At 45.5% G+C, this 22383-nt stretch overlaps 1 protein-coding gene across 1 annotated transcript in view; it reads left to right on the top strand.

Annotated features, from left to right (window-relative positions):
* The window catches only part of COLGALT2 (collagen beta(1-O)galactosyltransferase 2), a 104749-nt gene that overhangs the window by 62576 nt on the left and 19790 nt on the right, over window positions 1-22383 (top strand). Inside the window, exons 2-5 of the mRNA XM_019530977.1 lie at window positions 5810-5920; window positions 8590-8707; window positions 9613-9747; window positions 13963-14167. Coding sequence (XP_019386522.1) covers window positions 5907-5920; window positions 8590-8707; window positions 9613-9747; window positions 13963-14167 — 472 coding nt within the window. The 5' untranslated portion in view covers window positions 5810-5906. The remainder of the gene's footprint in view (window positions 1-5809; window positions 5921-8589; window positions 8708-9612; window positions 9748-13962; window positions 14168-22383) is intronic.

The raw sequence follows: 22383 nt of genomic DNA, 5'->3' as shown, positions 1-22383 counted from the left end.
ACAAGCATTGGTATATAGGCATTTAAGGCTTTGCCTAGCTGCGTGTGCCACCTCCTGATTTGGGAGACTGTCTGGACCCCTGTTTCTTACCTGGGCACTCCTTGCATTTGTCACCTGTCTTGCTCGGGTGGTGTCTCCTCGTCTTCCTGCAGCCTCCTCCCCCAGCAAGGCTAGTTTAAAGGATGCCGTACGAGACCAGCCAACCTGGAAGAAGAGACACGCTTGCCTTTAGTAGAGAGGTGAAGCCCATCCCACCCGAGCAAGTCCCCCGCCCAAAAGCATGGGTCATTATATAAATGAGCTCAGTAGGTTCAGTATAGGCCATTCCAATCTAAATTAAATAAATTTACATGCCCCACCTCATGCAAATCAGGGGCTGCTCCTGCTGACTTGTTTCAGTGCAGTGCTTGGGTGGGTAGAATCTGGGGCTCCTGATTTAGGGGCTCTAAATACCTGCAGGGTATGAATCGTCTCCATCACGATTCTCCCTCTCCTCACCCACCTCTCAATCTGTTTTTGAAGACCATCAACTAGTGCAGTTTTGTACCAGGACTTTTGTCAAGACAATTCCCTATGACACGTACTGAGAGCATCAACACAATGACACGGAGCATTCTGGTCATCCAGTGGCAATGCATAGGGGGTGCACATGCACCCCCTGAGTATGTTGGTGCACCCCTTGACAGACCACGCTCCCTGCTTAGGTGACGGCCTTTCTACTAGGCTTCTGGTGACCTTTCATGAGAATTGTGTGCTAGGTTCTAACTGTGCTGCAAATTTAAACTTAAAAGTGGTCTGCCATTCAGAAGAGCCCATTAAAAGCTGTGGCCAGGCCAATAAAAATACCAGTACACTCGAAATCAAATAATGCAATACACTCTATTGCTGCATTCAAAATATCAAACTGCTTGCTTCATTGTTGTTTCCAAAAGAACCTTGTTTACTCTTGAGGTCCATTCATGATGACTTTTAAAAATGTAAATTGTTGTTGGGTATATTAAAACCCCATCCACATGGTTGACTATTGTGTGTATGCCACTAGACAGCAAAGTGAGAGAAACCTAGTGAATTGGGGAGGTGAAGTTACAAGACTCTGTATTACCTTACTAATCCACTGAGCCATTCTGTCTGGCCAGACTGAAGAATGAACACTTAGATGATTTTCCATGTCATTACAGAAAAACAGAGTTTATAATGACAAACCTGACATACTTGCATGGGGTCATGGCTGCCAGTATACATCCTTTTTTGTTTGTTTTTTGTTTTGTTTTGTTTTGTTTTTAAGGGGGTTGGATTTTTTTAAAGGCAATGGTTATCTTTTAAAAACAAACAAACAAAAAATGGTATCTCCAGTTTCTGTACAGCAGTACTGGAGGCACATGAGTTATTTCATTCTAAGTACATAAGCATAATATACTATCTTGGATATCACTTCATGGGCTAGGAACACAGATTTCTTTCAATGGCATTGAACATAAATACTTCTGAGAAAAATATTGAGAATCACTTTCAGGAGCAATTCACATTTTATAGCAATAAATTAGAAAAATAAATATTGCCCAGATTGTTAGTCGTACCCTAGGCCAGTGTTTCCCAGCCAGTGTGCCATGGCACAAAAGTATGTTATCAGAAATGAACAGGTGTGCCATGGAATTTTGCCATGGCAATGAGCTACAATAGGTATGAGGATGGGGAATGCCTTAACAGGTGTGCCACGGAAATTTTGTATTAATGTAAGTGTGCCTTGTGCCTGGGAAATACTGCCCTAGGTTACACAAACTGTGGCTGCTGACAGACGTGGAAAAATTAAATCAGCTATTAGATAAAAGCACCAAAAAGCCCCGCTGAAGTACCTGATCTATACAGATGTTGGGTGAACCAGGTCAAACTGACCCAGCTCGTCTTCCGTTAAAGCCCTGTTGTTGTTGCGTTGGGGTTTTTTCCCCATCTGTCAGCAGTCTGTATAACTAACTTGTAAGTTTAAGACTTACACATCCTGGAGACTAGAGCCCTTTATATGAGCCAAATTCTTGTCTTTGTGAAGTCATTGCACACTGCACAATTCCAGGAGGAATTTATCTCTTTGCCAGCAAAGCAGGTGCAGTATACACAGCAGGAATGCATTTTCCCCCACAGTGACTTCTGTGCTGACCTTACGAAAGGTCACCTCAGCATCTAGTACAGCATAAGTCAGGTTGTGACTTTTAACACGACAGACAACAGAGCTCTGTCTTGGGTCAAGCTGGAGAATTGTGTTCTGGCCATGTAGTCTTTGTGGGCTGCACCTCTTTAAAGATAAGGGCAGCTGTGGGCTTCCCCTGTAGAATTGTACAGCCCTGTTGGCCTACTTCCATACTAAATGAAGGCCTCAAAGGACTTCCATCTCCTTGCTGTGTGGGCTGGAGGGGAGCAAGGATTGTTGCTATTAGTGAGAGCCAGCTGCTGAATAGAGATCTTCAGTGACACAGCCTTTCTATAAACCACTTTCACAGGTGTTGAACAGCTCCCGATCATTTTTTTTTTTTATAGGAAATTGCTTTTCATTTATTAACAACTGTCTTGGTCTTCTGTTTCACTCACTCTGATCTCCCTGTGAGCATCAATTGAAGCTGACAGTTTGGGGTCATGTGTGTGTCAGCTTCTTTTGTAGGGCTGAATGGAGAAAGCATTCATGCTTAACAGTGGCTTAGAGTGAGAGAGCAGCCCAAGGGTAAATAAAGGGCTGGTCTATGGTAGAGCCAAAGCTTCACCTTCTGTCCCAAAATTTAATATAGCTTCACATTCTGTCCTCAAACTTTAATCGGGCCTTCTTTATTGCCCTTTCTTCCCTTACTCTGCAAGGGAAAAAATGGATGGAAGTTTCCAAAGTGTGGAGTTTGGTACCTAGATGTATTTTAAGGCCAAGTACAGATGGTCAAAAACCTAGAGGCTAAATCGATTCAGTCTTTGCAGGTTTCTTTGAATTGCCTGGATTGAATCAATAAGTCAGAGAAGGCAGCCAGACTCCTGCAGTGGTCCTTGCCAATAGCTGGGGGACGCTAAAGCAGGCCTCCCAGCCTGCCGGCCACTGCAGAGAGCCTGGAGCCCAACGATTCCTCCAGCCACAACCTCTCCCGAGCCTCTGGCGAACTGAGAAGTGGGCATGGGGAGAAACCCTAGGCACCAGACCCCTAGCTGGCATCTCCCAAGCTCCTGGTTCAATTCCCCCAGCTCCCAATCATTCCCCCCAGCCACCATGGCTTCTCCCAGGACTGCCTGCCTCGCCCCGAATATGCCATGGCTTGAGTCATCTGCCCTGGGAAAAGCCTTGGGGGTTGGGGGGAAGAACTGGGGACTGGGGGAATGAATAGGGACTTCCCCCCAGCTTCTGGTTCAGTTCTCCAGTTCCTGGTTCCATTCCCTAGCTCCCGGTCATTCCTTCCACCCCCTGCGGCTTCTCCTGGCACTACCTGCCTCGCCCCCGTGGGGGAGCAGCCGGATGAGCTGGGGTTGCCAGCTGCTCCCTTAGCTGCTTCCGCCAGCACTGCCTAGTGCTTACCTGTACAGGCTATGGCCAAATCTCTGCATCTTTCTGAATCAATTTGGAGACTTCCGATTTGATTCAGAGAGATTAATGGGTCTCCCAATTTGATTTGGATGCAGAGATTCAGCTGCCGAATCTCCTCTGAATCAAATTGGCTAATGAATTGGTGCAGCTGGGGGTCTGGAGCTTGGTGGGGGTGCTGTTTTTTCCCTCCATTCCCTCCTCAACCGGCCTGCTGGCCTAGGAGGGGACATAGCCAGCTGATCACCCTGCCTCCTCCTTGGCTGGGGGATTGGCCTGGCTCCTGGCTTGGGTGTGGGGAGTAAAGTCCCCATGGTGAGCTTCCCCCCTGCCGTCATCGGCACAGTGATGGGGGTGTGAGGGGGTGGGGAGGGAAGTCCACAGTGGGGGTCTTACTCGCCCTGCCCAAGCTGAGCGCCAGGCTGACCCCCCTGGCCAAGGTGGGGGTGGGGCTGGGGGAAATCAGCCTGGCTCCTAGCTGCAGGGATGGAAAAGCCCCTGCTGGCAGCTGGGGATGGGGCCAGCCCTACTCTGCTGGAGTAGAGAGCACAGCCCAGGGCTTCACAGTATCTTGGGATGCTGGAGGACTGAGAGTCAGCTTGAATCAGGAGGGGATCTGGGGCAGAAGTTCCATAAACCGGTTTGACCTAAATCATAGTTTCATAGTTAGTAGGGTCGGAAGGGTCCTGAGCAGATCATGAAGTCTGATCCCCTGCCGTGGCAGGAAAGAGTACTGGGGTCAAACGACCCTGGCAAGGTGTTCATCCAGCCTCCTTTTAAAGACCCCCAGGGTAGAAGCCAGCACCACTTCTCTTTGCGTAATAGAAAAATGAAGAGCTGCTTTCCCTGTGTACAGGTCCCATAATCTATTTTTCTGTCCTACTCAGCCTTGTTGCATTCATTAGTGGTGGTACAGATGCGTAGCATGGCATGTTGTTGCCCAGGTCATCATTCTCTCAAAACCCTTCCACCCCAGGCTGTCTGTGAAGAGAGTGGTTTTGGAGGTTCTTGCTAAGTAAAAGGTACACTTTGGAAGTGACTGGCTTTCCAAGCTGCTTCTATAATTATTCCTATTACACAGCAGTAAGCATAAGCGGCACTAGAAAATATCATTTGGGGGGAGGGGGTGGGACTGGGCAGTGTGGAGCCTGCCCACTTGACCCTGCCCTCCCTCCCACAGGGCCGTTCCAGGGCTAGTATGCGCTGGTGCTGTGCACGCGGTGGCAGAAGAGTGCATGTCAGGGGCACTGTGCACAGTGCTGTGGTGGTGCTGGACCTGCTGTTGCTGGCCCAGTTTGAGGGGGCTAAGCCTATGGCAGTAAGTGAGGAATTCTTTCCCTGCAGCCAACTGCATTTCAGCCTGGGGTAGATGTGTGGAGAGATGAGGCACGCTCCTTTCATTGTGCAGTTCCTATAGGACAACATAGACTTTTGTGAATATACTCAGCGAGGATCTGGATGTCTACAGAGAACAACTTAATGATGATACCTTGAACTGAACAAGCACATTGGACTTCTAGAATTGCAGTCTATATACCCACTCTTCTGACATGGGCTCTGCATATATGTACCTATTGCCCGAACCTGTGCCCATTGAAATCAGGGGCCAAACTACTATAGGCTTCTGTGAGACATGATCCCATAACAACATGGCAGCTTATACTATTGATTGCTGTATGTTTCTTATGAAACTGGGCACAACTAGATCCAGGCAGGGACCCTCCCGCTTCTGTTGTCTTGAGTGGACTGCATACAAAAACCTGAGTCTACCATGTGAATCAGACTTTGGACTGTGGTTTTAATTGCTTTTGTCAGACAAAGAAGGTGAACGTATAGGCATCTGCATTTTGAAAGTAGTCTTTATGACATTTTAAAGACCAGTCTTTACCTGCAGCTGAGGCACCAGCATTTGCATTGTGCCTGAGAATTTATTGTAGAAGTTTTCCATATCACACCTAACTCCTTGCTGGCGTATGGAGAGACTGCTTTGTTAGAGGTCTGACAGGTTCTACGGTGCCCATCATTATGGCGATATGCATGGATTTGCCTGGATTTAGAACTAACCAGATATAGATATTCTGTGCTCCTAGTTGGCATACTCTGGGTAAGTAAAGTCATGCCAGGGTTGGTAGCCTGCACTCGTTTGAGAGTATTTCTGCATTTGAGCCAGAACTCCATGCTATGCAGTCAGCATGCTGTCCATCTTCTGCTTGGTGTTGAATTGCTGCCAATATTAATGGGTCTTTCGTGCTGTTTTTTCTGCAGGGCAGCCACTGACCACAACACTGATAACACAACAGCAATCCTGAAAGAGTGGCTGAAGAATGTGCAAAAACTCTACCATTATGTGGAGTGGAGGCCTATGGAAGAGCCTGAGTGAGTATCTTAACAAGTGGTTTAATGAAATCATTGTTGAGGGTTAAATGTCAGTATTATTGTAACCCTGGCACACGGCACTACCTGCATGCCACGTCTGAGTGTTGGAATCCTGGGGTGCTCAGTAGCATGAGCCTCACTTGTCTCTCCTAGGAGTTGAAATGGGGCTTTCCAGCAGAGAGGGCACCTTTTACACTTACAAGCCCTTTGTAACCACCAGTATAATTATTTACAAACATTTAATTATATACTATTGAACTATTCAGTTATATACAGAATAAGATATAACTAAAGGGCATACAAATTATAAATTGCTACCAAAATAACTCTATATACAGTTCACAAAAGGAGCACTGGTGGAATGGAGATAGTTATTTGGGTGCCTGCGGGGTTCACAAACTCATAATCTCTCAGGTGTGATATAGGTTAAAGGGGAAGCATAAACAATAATTACATATTGAAGCACTAAAAATTGCTTAATATTTACAACATGAGCTATTGGATACTTATTTACAAACACTACTAATACTATTATGCACAATGAATTTACACACAATCCCCAGCTCCTCCCATCGCACCACGGTGGCTCCTTTGTGACTGGTGTCACTGCACTGCTGACAGCTGCTTCCATATCTGTGTCCCTGCAACACACAATGTACACTGCCACGGCCCATGGCTCCTGCACAGTGGGCCGCACAGCTTGGGCTCCAGGCTAAAGCAGATACACTTCTCCTATGGGTGAGCACGTGGGTACACTGGGTTTGGCTCCTGCAGCCCTTGCCCAATTACGTACTAACTATGGTTTGCTTCCCTACAAGCAAACTCATGTGCTCCTTTGCCCTGTCTGGTGGGCTCCAGGGGGTGAGCCACTGTGGCCGGACATGCACAGCCCTCTCCCTGGAGCATGAACCCTTCTCTCCCCCTTTCCCTTTCCCTGGGCGGGGAAAACTCCCCACTTTTGAAGAAACCCTCCCAACCAATACAGCAACTGGGATTTTTGCGGGCTCTCCCTAACTGTCCCTCTCTGATTTCAAACCCTTGTCCAAGGTTTTTCCATTCTTTTCCTCTTCTCAAGATGTCCCTGCCTGGGACAGCTTCATTTTGCCCTGAACACAGGGTCCCCACTGAGATTAATTTCCTTTGCTTCAGTACAGAGACTCTGTTGAGACAACTTTCGGTCAGGTAAGCAATACTTAATGGCTGTTACATTGTTTTAAGGCTGCAGATGGAATAAGCATTTAACACACTAAATTACTGAAATGACTGGTATGGAGTTTGCCTGCAGGTTCTTCAAGGCTCAATCTCAAATAAAGACAAGAGTCATATTCTTGGCTTTGCTAAGACTGCTCACATGTATAAAATTAAAGGCTGTTGGATTGGGATCTATGAAAAGTAAGAAGTCCCTATTCAGCCATTTAACAGCTGAGACTACATTCATTGCCCAGCCAAGAATTCTCACAGGAACATTCAGGTGCTTGGTGCTTCATTTGCAGAGAGAAATGAAAATCGTGCTCCATTTCTCCAACCCTTATCAGAACTCTGTCCCTGGCTTGAAATATTTCAAAACTTTCCAGCCAGGAAGTGAGTTTTCTTCAACATTCTCTTCTTGGTGATTTACAATCTCTTTATTATTACTTAAAGAGACGCCATTGAGTTTAAAGAACAAAACTCCTCATCTGTTTGCAGAAAAGATTTATAACAAAGCATTTTTTCTAATTCATTTAATTTATAGATTTAATGTGTTTAATCTCTGCACACCTGCCATCTTAAAGAAAGAAGTTAAAAATATGTTTATTTGCAATCATTTTCTCTTTGGGGTGGTTTGACTAGTGCACAAGCTGCAAGGGAATGTTTGCCTAATTTTCAGAAACAGTCCTAATTCCACTAGGGTTTTGTTTAAATCTTATCAACCTCTAGGTTTTGCAAAATCTATTTGTCCGCTATGGGATTGGATCCCCAATTGGCACGACTTGTCACTGCTTCAGTTGTCACTGCTTCCTCATGGCAGGGGAGTTGCACCATGTTATATCCTCTGAATATCTTGCCTGGGATTTCTTTCCATATCCCACAACCTCCTCATTGATGAAGACTCTGCAGTCAGACCATAGGCTCTGATCCTGGAAACAGTTAGTCATTGTTATAAGTACTCCAGTGATTATTCTCATTGATTTCAAAGTCAAGGTTAGATGGTGGCCCCTACTAAACAATTGCTAATGATGCACAAGTTATGGTAAAATCCAGGTGACTCATAGCTGTGTTGTGCATGCTGAGCTAAAAGGAGTGATGAAGATGTACATACTTCTCTGGGGATGAGTTGTCAGCTGGTATAAATCTGCATTACTGCAGTGAAGTAGGATTGGTAGAAGTGGGTATCTGACCCACTGAATGAGGAGCTGCTGTTTTTTGACACAGTCCCATTTTCACCATGTGTTAGGCAGGAAATGCTGTAGCACTGTGTGTTCTTTCCAGCCCTGTGTACATACACTGGGAATAAACTTGGAATCGTCTTTCCGCAGAACCTGCCTTTTTATTTTTGCTTTCATACTTCTTGGGTCACTTGAGGTAACTGTTTGTTTTCCTTTGATCCAGAAGGCAGAAAGGAAATGTAAAAGATAGGGGCTGTATCATGGATGAAACATGGATGCAGTAACCATTTCTTGCTTTTCTAGGTCTTACCCTGATGAAATTGGGCCAAAACACTGGCCAAACTCCAGGTTTACCCATGTGATGAAGCTCAGGCAGGCTGCCCTGCGAACTGCAAGAGAAAAGTGGTCAGACTACGTCTTGGTAAATGAGAGATTTGATTTATTAACTGCAGTTGGGCAGAACGTTTTCAGGCAATCATTCTACCCAGGGGTTTGCAACTGCCACAAGGTTCCTTTTTATTAGTATAATAACACTTCTGTTTGCTCGGAATCTGTTTGAGAAGCACCTGTATCATTATGCGATCTGATTGGCGATAGGTTTTGTAAGGCTGCAGGCTGCTATCAGATCCATGTGAACCAGCCTCTTGGATGAAGCTCTGCTGATTAGGATTGTGCTTGCATGATCACAGTGAACCATCCAGACTAATCTGATTGCAGGTTGAAGGCCTGGGTGGGTAAATGAGTGAAGGTGATAGGTGCTCTGTTAAAGAGTCCTCAGGCTGAAGCCCAACCTTTATTAATGAAGTCTGATGATAGCTGAAAGTACTTTGGCAGAACTGACATAGAGGGCAGTCCTCAGAGCAGAAGTGAATAATTATACTGTGCTAGGAGCTGCCATCTCTTCTTCCTACATACTGGTCCACTGTAGGCTCTAGTAATACAAGCCTCCCTCACAATTGTCTTCCACATGTTCTAGTATAATTGACTTGAGGGGTGTTTGAGAGAGGAGATGAGTTCAGTTTCTCTTTTTATTTGATGGCCTTTCCATAGAGGCACACAGCACTGGATGTACTTTGCCTTATTGGTTACCTGTCCACCAGCTCATTGCATGTAATGCCACTGTGGAACCATCAAATGGCAACTGTTTCTGGTCACCATCCACCTGGGTCGGATTCCAGTTGGTGACTTAGAAGCAAAGGTATTTCTAGCCCATTGCTGATCTGTGCAGCCATCAAGCCTCTCCCTCCCCAAGAAAGAAAACTGCAAGTGCCTGTTGCTTCATCTAAGGTGTTGATATTTTTTTCTTTCTTTCTCTTCTTTTTCTAGTTTGTTGATGCTGACAACTTACTCACTAACCCACAGACCCTGAACCTGATGATAGCAGAGAATAAGACAGTGGTGGCACCAATGTTGGAATCTCGCGCTCTCTATTCTAATTTCTGGTGTGGCATCACTCCTCAGGTAAGTGCAGCATTCTGATTAGTGAACAGCTTCTGGTGGTTACCCTATACATGTGCTTTTTAAGGGCTCTGTTCAGTCCAAGTTTGCCTGTAAAATGCAAGGCCTTTGCCTAAACATGTCTAGTAGTGCAGGCTGCCCCCTTTTTTGAAGATGTACTGCTTCATCTCTGATGCAAGTAATGGTGACTTGTAGTGCTCCACAGCCAGCTAAGCCAGCTCCTTCCTCGTATATCATTGCCACATGGGGCTCTTGGAGATAAGGGGAAAGCACCACCCAGTTATTCAGAAGCCTGGGAATAAGAGTCTTTGACTACTTCTTTCCAGAGTTTGTTCTGTTCTGTGTTTCTCTGGCTTGAAATACAAAGGTGGAGATTTCTTTTCACGTTTGCCACCCCTGCCATCTGCCCCTGTGTCCTTTTCTTCTCTTGCTTTATGCTGGGAAATAGGAAGGGGCCAGTAAGCTTTGTAAGCCATTGTTGCCATGGCAGAAGCCAGCTCGTGTAATAAAGAGTGGCGAAGGGCTCAAGAATCATAAGTATTTCCACCCATCTGGAAGTGAGGAGCTCTGAAGGGCATGCAGCCTCAGACAACTGCTAAGATGGGGAAGGGTTCTCAATTGGCCAGGAGTGGGGAAGTGGGATTGATAGTGAAAAAACCAGGAAAAAAGAGAGACTAGAACTGGGGCAGTGTTAACTCGGCAGTCATTTGTCATTGTTGATATCAAATAACCAAGTTCCTAGTTTTTGGGGTTCTCAGAGGCTGATATCAGAAGGACATAAGAATATTCAGTGCCTTAAATCAATCTGTACAGTGCTTTGTTTGGTTTAATTAACCTGTAATGATGCACCAAGTAATGTAGAATATAGCTTTAGAGAATAATCACATTTCTAAGGTGTGTTCCCTTACCTGGAACTTTCTGTCAGAGAAGACTTGAGGCCTGAAGAAGCTGAACATGTTTTGAGAGAGAGTATTTCTAACAGAAAATTCTGGATTATGGTACAATCCCACAAAATACGTAAGAAAATACCAGGATACCCACAGGGGCACCAACATCTATTTGAGGCAGTTCCACATGTTTGTGTAATCGGATGGAGTAAAATAGCAGTCATACATAATTTTAGACTGGGTTTTCCTGTATTATGACATAAACCAGTGAAGAATTTTCTCTTCTTCAGATATACAGCTGTCTATTATATGAGCAGGGTTTTCCTCATGCCCACATCACATTTAAACAGTTAGCTAATTCCCCTCAGTTTAGTGAAATTGCTCATGCTTTACCCTGCTGGAAAGGAGAGGAAAGTCAGGCTTTTTCTGTTAGTTGCACCTTAAATGATATATGTCCTGTCTGTAACTTGTTATATCTTAGAAAAATTCTGCATATGCCAGCAATATTTATAATTTGAGGCCATAATGATATCCAGAAGTAGATTTTAAAGCTGATAAATGTCTCCTTATTCATAAATGAGTTTTAGGTAGCGATTTAATTATACAGTATAGTAAGCTTACTTCCCTCAACCACTCTTTTACAGTGGCCTTTTAAATATCCCTGGCCCAGCTTCAGCTGGGTGGACCACAAAAGCCACCCAAGAACAATATTGCCTCTAAGACAAAGTCTTGATAGCAAAAAGTCCTTCCTCCCCACGGTCTCCAGGAGTGCTTGTTCATCCTTCTTCATGGTCAGGGAAAAGGGACTCTGATCACTTCTTCTCTCAACTGAAGGAATTCCAGTTGCCTCTCTGTTTTCCTGCTTCATAATGAGATCAGATAGCTTTTTGTGCTGCTTTTCCCCCTGCCTTCCTTGGTCCTGTTGTGGGAAAATGGAGCCTTGCCTCATCCTCCACCAGGGCCCTTGGAAAAATGTTCTTTTCTTTCCCAGATTCAGTCTTCCCATTTTCTATCTGTCCCTGCTCTTCACAGAATCCCCATTCACCTATGATTACTTTGAGCAAGTAACTTGGATCCCATCACCTCCCCAATGCCTCTTTTCTTGAAGGGATGGTGGATCCTGCTATGTATAAAAACATCTTTAAACCCAGAGGCAGAAATTTTAACTTCAAGCTCCTTAAGAGCTGGGGCACTTCCAGATATTTATTACTGCTTTTATTAGTGTTAGAAGGAGACTAACTGGAGAAACCTCTGCTCTTCTTTTAGTCAGTGCCCACTTTTAGAAGTCTTATTTACTTGAGTCAGATATTCCTTGTGACACCATTGGGGCTTCAGGCCAGAGTGAAGGCTGCAGGACAGCATTCTAGGCCTTCCGAATTCTTGAGTTTGTTATTAGCAATTAAATTGATTATGAAAATTGTTTAAAAGATATGCATAAACATCCAGTGGTAGTATTGTCTCAGTAAGCCTTTACAAAAAGGGGAGCCAGTTTTACAACTGGTGAAAACCAGCATCACTCCATGGACTTCAATTCACAGCAGATGTTTTGCACAAGCTGAGATTTGGCCTGCAGTCTTGTTCCCTGATAACAAGCTTCCACTTTGCTACAATTCTTGACGTTAGCTGAGAAAAGGCTATAAAGAAAAGGAAAAACTAGAATCCCTCCTGGCTTAAAAAAAACTCAAAACTCAACAAAACCTCCCTTTTTTTGCCACTGCTTGTTTCTACACTTCCAGCCCAATGATTTCACATCCCTGTTGGTCAGATGCTCTCTGGCGTTTTGGGGGAGCAGGAACAGCTGGAGCATGTGCTGAAAAATAACAGTGAGCAGCAACAGCAGTGCAGAGAACAACAGTAGCAACCCAAGTAGCCTGACAGCATGACATTTTCTTGTCAGGAAAATAACCTTCTGAATGTTTGGCAGCACAGCTGACAAGCTGGAACATTCCCTGACCAGACACAATTTTTATGGAGAGTGAAGAATTAGGCACTGAAGGACACTTGGCTTCTCTCGCTCCCTGGGAGACTCATGGAAAATTCAGTTTTATTATTATTATTTAACTGGCAAGTTTTGGTGATTCATTGTTTCTGTAAAGATCAGAATTCACTGTGGATTTATTTTGGCCCTTGTCCTTGTTCTGCTATCTAGTTAGTGCATTAGGACATTGTTTTTGGATGAGTTATTCAGGAAGTGGTTCCATCAGTGATAGTATTAGTTGCATTACATCTGCAGAGACCAGACTTACGGCCTTGAGCCTGGGTTGTAAACCCAGAGTGAAGGAAGACTCACTTGATTTGGGGATACAGTGATATAATCTGATTTAGTGCTTCTCCCAGGCACACCTGCTTAGTGAAGTGCCTACGGAGTCTCAACTGCGTAGTAAAGCTGCCCTCTACTGAGATAAATGCCCCTACTGGCATAGGTAGCCACGGGGATGGAGGAAATATGCAGATTCAGTGTCCTGTGTCCCAAGAGAGGAATCCAATGCCGGATTGTGATATGCTGAGGTCCTAAACTATCCAGTTTAAGAGGCCCCATACGATAAAAATAATATACAAAATCCACAAAAATGGATTTTCATGAAATTTCAAGATGAATTATTGTTATTTCTGCACCAATTTATGAACTCAATATGAATAATAAATGTGGATCCATATATGTGTATATTTTTGTCATATTAGAATTGAAAAAGTCCAGGTTTTTTTCTTATATTAGAGACCCCTTGTATTGTGAGGTCCTAAACTGTAGCTGAAGCCTAAATCTGGCACTGGAAGAACCTATTACATTTCTGAAAAAGGGCCTCTTCCAATTGTTATGACAAAGGCAAAATACTTTTAGCTTTCAGTAGAAGTAAGATAAAGGTCACAGTGCTCCCTGCCTGAGGGATTTCCTCAGCTCAGTCCAGAGAGGGATATTTGGCTGATCTTGCGTGATGCTGACCTCAGTATGCTCCTTTCATCATCACTGGAAGTGTAAAGTGCCTATTACCTTTCAGTATAAGTCATGGGATTTGTACAGGTTTGGGGGGAGTTGGATAAAATAGCAACAGCTGGGCCTTGCTGCAAAGAAGCTGTACAGCAGTGCAGCTCATATCTCTGTCATCTCCTAAGCAGGAAAGAGACCCGAATTATAATATTTGGAGTGGGGCTTGTATCCAGGGGTTTGGTTCAGATCATTATAATGGATAAGTCTATTTTTAGAATTGAATTTCAAGTCCAGACTTTAAAAGATTTGGGACCAAGTTGGGGAGTCCAGTCCAATTTTATTAGGGACATGTTTGTGAAATGGAAATAGCTCATTGTCATAAACTGCTGGCTCATTGCATTTCAGGGCTATTACAGGAGGACACCAAATTATGCCTTGATTAGGGAATGGAAGAAGAGAGGCTGTTTTGCTGTCCCCATGGTTCACTCCACATTCCTCATTGACCTCAGGAAAGAGGCCTCGAAGAAGCTGATGTTTTACCCACCACATCAGGATTACACCTGGAACTTTGATGACATCATTGTTTTTGCCTTCTCCAGCCGCCAAGCAGGTATGTTTGTGAACTCACAATGACGAAAGACTAAAGTCAAAGGCCTGCCATAGTTAAGAGGTTACTTTTTAAAAACAGTGGGTTGAATTATGCCCTGACTTGCACCCTCCCTGCCAGTTGACTGTAGTAGCATTTAATCAATACTGTACAGTTTCTACTCTTGGTTTTTTGGTTTTTTGGTTTTTTTGATGGGAGGAGGGTGTTTTTTTAATAGTAAGACTTTTTTCTAAATTCTTGTGTTCTTACTGAACTGTGCCTGAAACTGCCCAGTTTTCAGGCTGCTTCTCACTGTCCTCCAGTGTTCTGTTCTGGTAACAATTGTTTCCCTTCCTTTCCCACACCCTTGCCCCTTCAAACTGTGAATGCATTTAGTAATGGTGAATGATGGCTCTGGAGACCGTAGTCTACTGAACACACACTCCAGCTGTTGCATTTTCCCTGGAGAAAACCTTTTGTCCTGGGATCCTCAAAATCCACTGTGAACTCTTGAAGATGAAATGTTCTAACACTCCCGCTCCACATCATTGTGTGCACTGTAAGCTAATTGCAGGTTATTCGAGTTAGTTGCAGGTGATTCCAGCGACAAACCTGTCAGGCTGTGTGCTCTTGCTGGCAGAGGAACAGTAATGCAGTTTGGCAGGGTTGTATACATAGACGGGCATGTCCAGAGGTGGGTTCAGAATTTTGTGAAGGGACATATCGGAGAAGTGACCATGGCCACAGGGCTGGCAGCTCCCCAACTCCCAGCTGCAGCTCCCTGCAGTGGGTTTGATAAGCTATGCCATGGGAACAGCAATGAGGAGTTGAAGTCCCCAGAAAAGTAAGAATTCCACTCCCCTGCTCTTGGCATCAGCTCCCTTCTCTCCATTCTCAGCAGAGCATCTCCTCCCCTGGCCTCCCCTTCCATTTTTCCCCTCCACTGCCACCATCCACACTGTCCTCTGCTGCACCAGGAGCCAGGGAGGCTAGAGAGTTGCTCCTGCCTGGCTCCAGCCAGGTACAGTAGCAATAGCAGTGGCAGCAGGAAGGTTCCTCCTTCCTGCCTGTTCCCGCCCAAGCGGTGGTTTGGGAGGCATGTGGAAGAAGGGCTCCAGAGATGCTGCAGCCAGGCTCAGCAGCGGACAGCAGCAGTGGTGGCAGCAGGTTCCCTGGCCCCCTGTGCTTGCTCCCAGGCTCACTGAGAACACCTGGGAAGATGGTAAGAGAGGAGGAACCTACCTCTGCTGATGATGATTCCAGGTGGAGTAGGCAGGTGCAACTCTGGAGCCTCCCCTGTTGCCTACCCCACTCCTGGATCAGCCAGGACAATGGGGACCATGGCTAATGAGAGAGGGAGGGAATAGGAGGGAGGGGATAGTGCTGCTGAGGAAGAGGGGAAGGGGTAGGGAGATGGAGGATATGGGATTCTTATCTTTCTGTGGACTTAAAAAAAAAAAAATCTCCAGCTGCTGTTCCTAGAGCCACGTCCAAAAGAGGGGTGCATCTGCACCATTGTACCCCTTCTGGGTCTGCCCCTGGTTGTGTCACTCTTGTTTTGATCTGGGTCAAAACTTGGGACCATCAGGATCACCTCAAATGGGGAGTCTGTTTACAACCTCCATGGGCAGTCACAGGCCATGCCTCCACTAGCTGCATTGCAAGCTCACAAGGAGTTTCAGTTCTCTCATCTCCCCTTGATGCTCCTCTGTCACCTTCTCTTCTTCTTGGTTTTTTTCACCTAAATTTCTTCCCCTTGTACTGAGTCTTTACCCCTCCAATTTCAAATCCAGTCAGGCAACAGGAAACATTCCACGTTGCCTCTTAGAGATAACCAGTAACTGACAGTGGGCAATCTTGCTTATGATCCATTCAGAGGATTCACCAAACAGGTTCAAATAATAAGTTCAAGGTGCTTATAAGGTATCTGGGGGGATCATTCATAAGTAAAATAAAAGGTAGACTTATTTCAAATAAACCATTTGTTCATCTGCTTCTGAGGCTACAAACAGATGTTATATTTGGTCCAGGACAAATTGCTATCATTCAGGCATCCAATTCTGTTGTTCTGCGATAGACCCCAAAAAGGTTAGCAGGATAAGATCTGCTAACAGTTTGTTATAGGACTTCACAAAGCATGCGTGAATGGATGTACTGTCAGTGGATCAATGGCAGAAAAGCAGCAGTGAATTTAGTGGCTCACTAAAGCCAGATTGGAAGGGCAAGATGTGCCCACACCAGTTCCATGACTTTTGTGTTCATGGGCAAATGCAGGCACAACTGGTCTCAGGATAAATGTGACATCTGTTCATACCCTAAGAATGCTAATAACTTTCTTGCCCTAGCATCAGCAATTGCTCTGAGAGAGTAAAACACTGTGTGAGCAGTAGGTGAAGGGTGATAAACAGCTTCCTCTGTGAGACAGCATGAGGAAATGAAGTGAGAGACACTTTGAGAGCTCAGCAACCACAACAGAGAAGAAAAAAGGGTCAGGAAGAAAGTTACTTACCACTTTGCACCTGTAAGGCCTTAATCAAGGGCAGCTCAGCAGGAATATTCATTAGATTTGGAAAGGAAAGTCTCCTCCTCAGCATGACTTCAGCTGAACCATGTGGAACCATGTTTCATTATTCCCCAACAGTTGTGATAGGAAATCTGTCAGGCCAGGGCAAGGAAGGGATAAAGGGCTGGAGCCATGAGAGAGTGCCTTAGCTTATGAACTGTGACTGCACAGCCCATGCTTTGCACAGGTCAGACCAAGGGGCACATTCTTGTTTCAACAGATACGTTTGGGGCAGATGCAGCTGGAGGGGTTTACAGTGGTCTAAATTAATGTCAGCTTCATTGCTAAATAATAGTAGTCAAATACTCCATATTCAGTAGTTGGTAAAAATCCTGAAAAATATTCAAAGCAGAGTCTGAATTCCAGGAGTTCTTTGGAAAGGTTTGCTTCTTAATAGCTGTCTTTCTTAGGTACTGCTGTATTTGAAAAGAGGAATATCTTGGCTCAAGAGGGTTTAAATCAGTGATTCTCAACCAGGGTTCTATGGCACCCTGTGTGCTATGAGAACCTTTCAAGGGTGCTGAGGGGGATAAGGAAATAAGCACAGACTTGCTCCTGCCCAGCTGCTCCTCCTCTCTCCCTAGGGGTACCATATTTCCAGGTCCAAAAAAGAGGACACCTGCTGGGGTTTAGGGGGCAGGGGGAATATGGTGGGGTGGGGGCAGTGACATGTCGGTGCCCTGCCCATTCTGTTGCCCCTCACTGACAAGCCACACCCCCCAGCCCTGCTGCTGCCCCTCACTCTGGACCAACTGACCCCAGCCCTGCCAGTGGCCCTTACTCCCAAACAACAGTACCTTGCCCCCCACCTCTTGCTGGTGCTCCTCACTCCCAACCTGAAGCCCCGACACTACCAGTGCCCTGCACGCTGAACCCACAGTCACCCATCCCGTCCCCCATGCCTCTCATTCATGATCCGCAGCCTCCTGCCCCCTTCTCAGCCTTGTCAGTGCCCCTCTCTCCCAACCTGCAGCCCCCTGCCCTGCTCCCAAGCCCTGCTGGTGCCCCCATTCTTGATCCACATACATCTGCCCCCACCAGCCCTGCTGCCCAAGCAGGTCCCACACTGCGCACCCGTATGCCCACACACACACGCACAAGCTCTTGTTCTCTCTGTCTCTACCTGGCTTGCTGGACTGCAACAGCTGCAAGCAGCTGGTCCAGGAGAACAGAAAACCCGGACATTTGATTTTCTTTTGTAACCCGAGCAGTACTCCAAGAGGTACCCGCTCTCCAATTGAAGGGATCAAAGCAGGTGCACAAGCACTGTGGGAGGTGTAAGGACTCTCCTCCCCCTATATGGCAGAAGCAGACCACCAAAGGGGACTTAACCTTACACCTTTTAATGAGAGAACAGTACTGGGAACATAACAGGCATAAGGTGGTATAGGGAACACTACATAACAGGGGGTATAGGGAACACTACAACGCCCCAAGGGGGCAGGATTCAACAAAGGTTAGACACATACAATCACAGACATATTCATCCAGTTGACAAAAGACAGGTTTAACAAAATTTAAAACACAAACAGCACAGCAGACAATACTGGTTGGTGAAATATAAAAGGCACAAAATACAAAATGTCAAATAACAAGGAATGTAGGACCTAGGTACCTGGAGGGGGAGAAAGGGGGAAAACACAGTGACCCCTTTCCACTGCAAGAAAGATTTTGCCCTGTTACTTCACTCACCCCAGCTGGGACTTAAATTTGAATATCCTACATAGTAAGCAGAAACTCTACAACACAGCCACCAGTGCTGGTACTGTGCCAGCCTGCTTAGGGGTCTTGACTTTCCTGGAGCCCTGGCTTCGCATCAAGCCACCTGGCCTCTTGGAGGAGCTGGAAGTGGAGCTGGGAACCTCTCAGGTTGCTGCTCAGCTCCTTGCTGGAGCAGGGGAGCCTCTCCTGCTGGCCACAGCCTCTCATAGGGGATCCTGGAGCCCAGCGGGGAGCCTCTCCTGCAGGCTGCATGCCGCACTGTTGAGGGTCCCACCGCTGCCTGCAGGTCCCACTCCTTCAGGCTCTTTTGGGGCAACTGCTCCCACCCTGCTGGCCCAGCTCTTGCCAGCTCTTTGAATCTCCTTCCTTGTGGTCCCTCACTGGTCTCCCCAGAGTCAGCTGTGCTTCCCCTTTTATCCCCCTCCAGGTGACCCAAGGGGTCAATCAGGGGACACGGAGGGTGAGTCTCTGGGGCCTGATTGGTGAGCAAAGGGAATCCCAGATCCTCCAATCATCTTTTGCCCTTTCAAAACCCCTGGGATAAGTCACTGCCAGCTAGCCCATCACCCTTTTAAAAACATGCCCGGATGCAGCACAGGGGGCCAAAAAGAACATGTCCAGGAAAACCCAGATGTATGGTAACCCTATGTCTGCCTCCTCACCACTGTCCAGCCCTGGTGGGAGTAGCCCCTCCACACTGGCTGAACCCTCTGCAAGGATGTAAGCACACACTTGTACCTGCCAGTTCACTCCTCCTTTCCCACCTCTGCCCTCTCCCCGCCACCTCAATCCCTGTAGAAGGATTCCAGCACTGTAATAAATAAAATAGTTTTTGAAATGAGGTGCCACTTAATTCACAAACATTACAGATCAGTGCTTGGGGCCTAAAATTGAGAACCACTGGTTTTGATGTTAAAGAAACCCTGCTCACTCTTATAATATTGGAAGTTAAGTACAGTCTGGAGTTTCTCATTAAATTCTCCCTGGCTTACTCAAGTAAGGCAGTATTCAATATCCCTGTTCCTTTCCCTTTCTCACTGTAGGGATTCCTTTTGCATGAAGTACCTATTTTAAATGCTTTAAAATGGTATTATAGCTAGCATTGACTTTCCTTTTTTGGAAAAAAATGAAAATGAAATATCTTGATCTGGACATGTTACTGGAGGCCAGTTCTATTTTCTTTAAGATCAAAAAACACATGGGTATGCATGTATATGCATGTGCCCATATGCGTACACACGCACACGCGCACACACACACACACACGAAAAGCAAAGGTAGAACATGCCATTTTTGTTGTTTGTGCTCCCTTACTTGCAGTCTCATTTCTAGAAAGAGATGGGTGGACTGAGCAGAGTCTTATTAGCTGTTCTGGGTCCTTGCATACCTGAATCATCACCAGCTGTTTAAAGCATTGTTTAGCTGCCTTTCTGGTTAGAAGCCCAAGGCAGTAGGCAGAAGATTGTAATCCTAAACCTAAATGAGGGATAGACTGGACCATGAGGGTCACAGTGTTATTTTAGTTAATTGTCAGATAGAACGGAAAGGAAAGGTAAATGACATGTGAGGGAAGGCTTAGCAGCATTCCAGGTTGGGGTCAGGATTTCAGGAAGTCATTGGCCTGGTTATGTCAGAGTGACTTTCCAGTTTAGGACAGTGAAAGCCCAGGAATTTTGTTGTGGAACCGAGGGTCCTGGGAGATGAAAGTGGCAGCCTTGATGGTAGAACTGGCTCTGGCCAAGTTTATATACACCCAGTGCATGAGTGCAGCCACTGCACTTTGTGTCCTCCATGTCACAGTGTCCAGCAGGGGTTGGCACCTGTATCCTATCACCGTGAGTTAGAGTACATTTTCATAACTAAAGCTGTAAATGTTGGCTTCCATTTCTTGATTTCTTCAACTCATTCTTATGCTGACCCACTCATGACTTTACCAGGGGTCTTGAGGACCCTTTATTCAAGCTTTACTTAAACAATCCAGTCTGTTTGCCTACAACATTTTGCTGATTTTTATGAACAGCCGCATGTCTTGGTCTGAGTTGGACTTTTGCCCTTGGACCCTCTATATGTCAATCTGTGCATCATTTTAAAGGTTGGGGAAAATGTTTAAAACCCAGACTTAAGCTCCTCCTTTAAGTAAATCTAGTTACATCACTGGAGTCACCAAAAGAATAGCTTATGTCCAGTCCAAATATAACACCTATCATCTCAGATCAGACCATTGGGCTGTTGAATCCATCATCCTACCTCTTGGAGCAACTGCTGCGTATACTGGCATACTAGCCAGGAAATCTCACTCTATTCAATGCACCTTAGGCTTTATCCAGAACCCATGAAACATTCAATGTGTGGAAGTTCTCACATGCTTAAAGGAAATCACAAGTGCAGTAAAGTTGTATAAACTGACATGAGCCAACAGCAAAAACTCTCTTACTAAGGTGAAGTTTCTTCCTTGCTATTTTAGTGTTGAGGCAGGAGCACACAATTGATAATAGAACAACACAGAATTATGTCTAGCCTCTTGCACAGTGGGATTCTACCATCTGACTGCAACTGCTGGATGGTTATAATGCAGACTGACATTCTCCCATAAAGCATTGCCATTTTAAGATGCATACGAATTTCAGCTAATGCGGTGGTGGTTTGAAACAACTGAAAGCTATACAGATTCAGCAATAGAAGGTATAGACGGCTGGGGATGAGTAGCTAAAGAGATTAGCGTCAAATCTGTTGATATATTTGAATAGTATATAGGGCTCCTCCTTTTAGTTCAGTGACATCTAAGAGCTAAATTTGGTTTGACGTAACTTAATCATTATTTGTGCGAGGGAGCCTGTCATGGCAGAATAGAGTTGTTAATATAGGCAGTTTTACTCTACTAAAAATACCAGGGATTACAGGTACTAATATAATAATCTAAAACAATGACATACCACACTGTTTTAATTTATTTTCCAGTTTTCAGCTTTAGTTTCTTGAAATTTAAAGCTGGAAGTATTTCAAGCCTTGTGTCAAAACCTGTGTTCTGAGCTGTCTGAACTTCAACAGCTGGCCGAACAGCTTTCAGACAGTGAGTAGTCGATGAAGACTCTTGCTCAATGCCTAGTGAAGATAATGGGAGCTTTTCCTCTTGCTTTCCTTGGTTTTCATTCAATCTAAAGTAGGGTGACTACATGGGACAATGTGAAATCTAGGATCTTGCCTGCCTTCCCCTGCCCCTGCCCTTCCCCCCACAGGTGCTACAGGGAGTCAGTGGCCTATTAATGACCTAGTGTTCTTTACTTTACCGGTGTTAATCATCAGTGAAGTAGCAATCAATGTTAATAGGGCTTCTTACTTCACAGCTCCTGCCACTCTGCCCCCACTCTGCCCCTGGGCCCAGGAGGCTCATTTTAGGTTTCACTGGCAGGTGGTGACCAACCTCTAACACAGGGGTGGACAATTATATCGGGCAGAGGGCCACTTACTGAGTTTTGGCAAGCCATCAAGGGCCGCATGACAGGCAGCCAGGGGCAGATATATATTAATTTTATACATTTTTTAGGGGTCCCACTGGCTGGATAGAATGGCCCGGAGGGCCACTTCCGGCCCACGGACTGCATTTTGCCCACCCCTGCTCCACCATCTGGGACTGTCCTGACCAACCTGGGACATATGGTCACCCTCGTCCAAAGCAGTGTATTTGCCCAGTGCACGACGCTCTATTCCAGTATATTTCATAGTGAGTTTATTGATGACATTGAGCCAAATCTTAGTTCTGTAAAAAACCCAAACTTGCGTTAAATCCCACCGAAACAAGGTTTTCCTTATAACAAGTTGGTAGAGGATCTAAAATGATAGATGTGAGCAGCTATGTGACTGTTCTTTCTCTAGTTTCAGGATTTACCATGAGGTTAGGGTTTGTTCTCTTTTTGGCTCGGTTCGTGATCTGGCATCCAGGATCTTAAAGAACATG

The sequence above is a fragment of the Crocodylus porosus genome, unplaced genomic scaffold, assembly GCF_001723895.1.
Source record: "Crocodylus porosus isolate Cpor-Errol unplaced genomic scaffold, CroPor_comp1, whole genome shotgun sequence".
Taxonomy (NCBI): Eukaryota; Metazoa; Chordata; order Crocodylia; family Crocodylidae; genus Crocodylus; species Crocodylus porosus.
The sequence above is the reverse complement of the archived record's forward strand: the minus strand, read 5'-3'. Positions and strand labels throughout refer to the sequence as shown.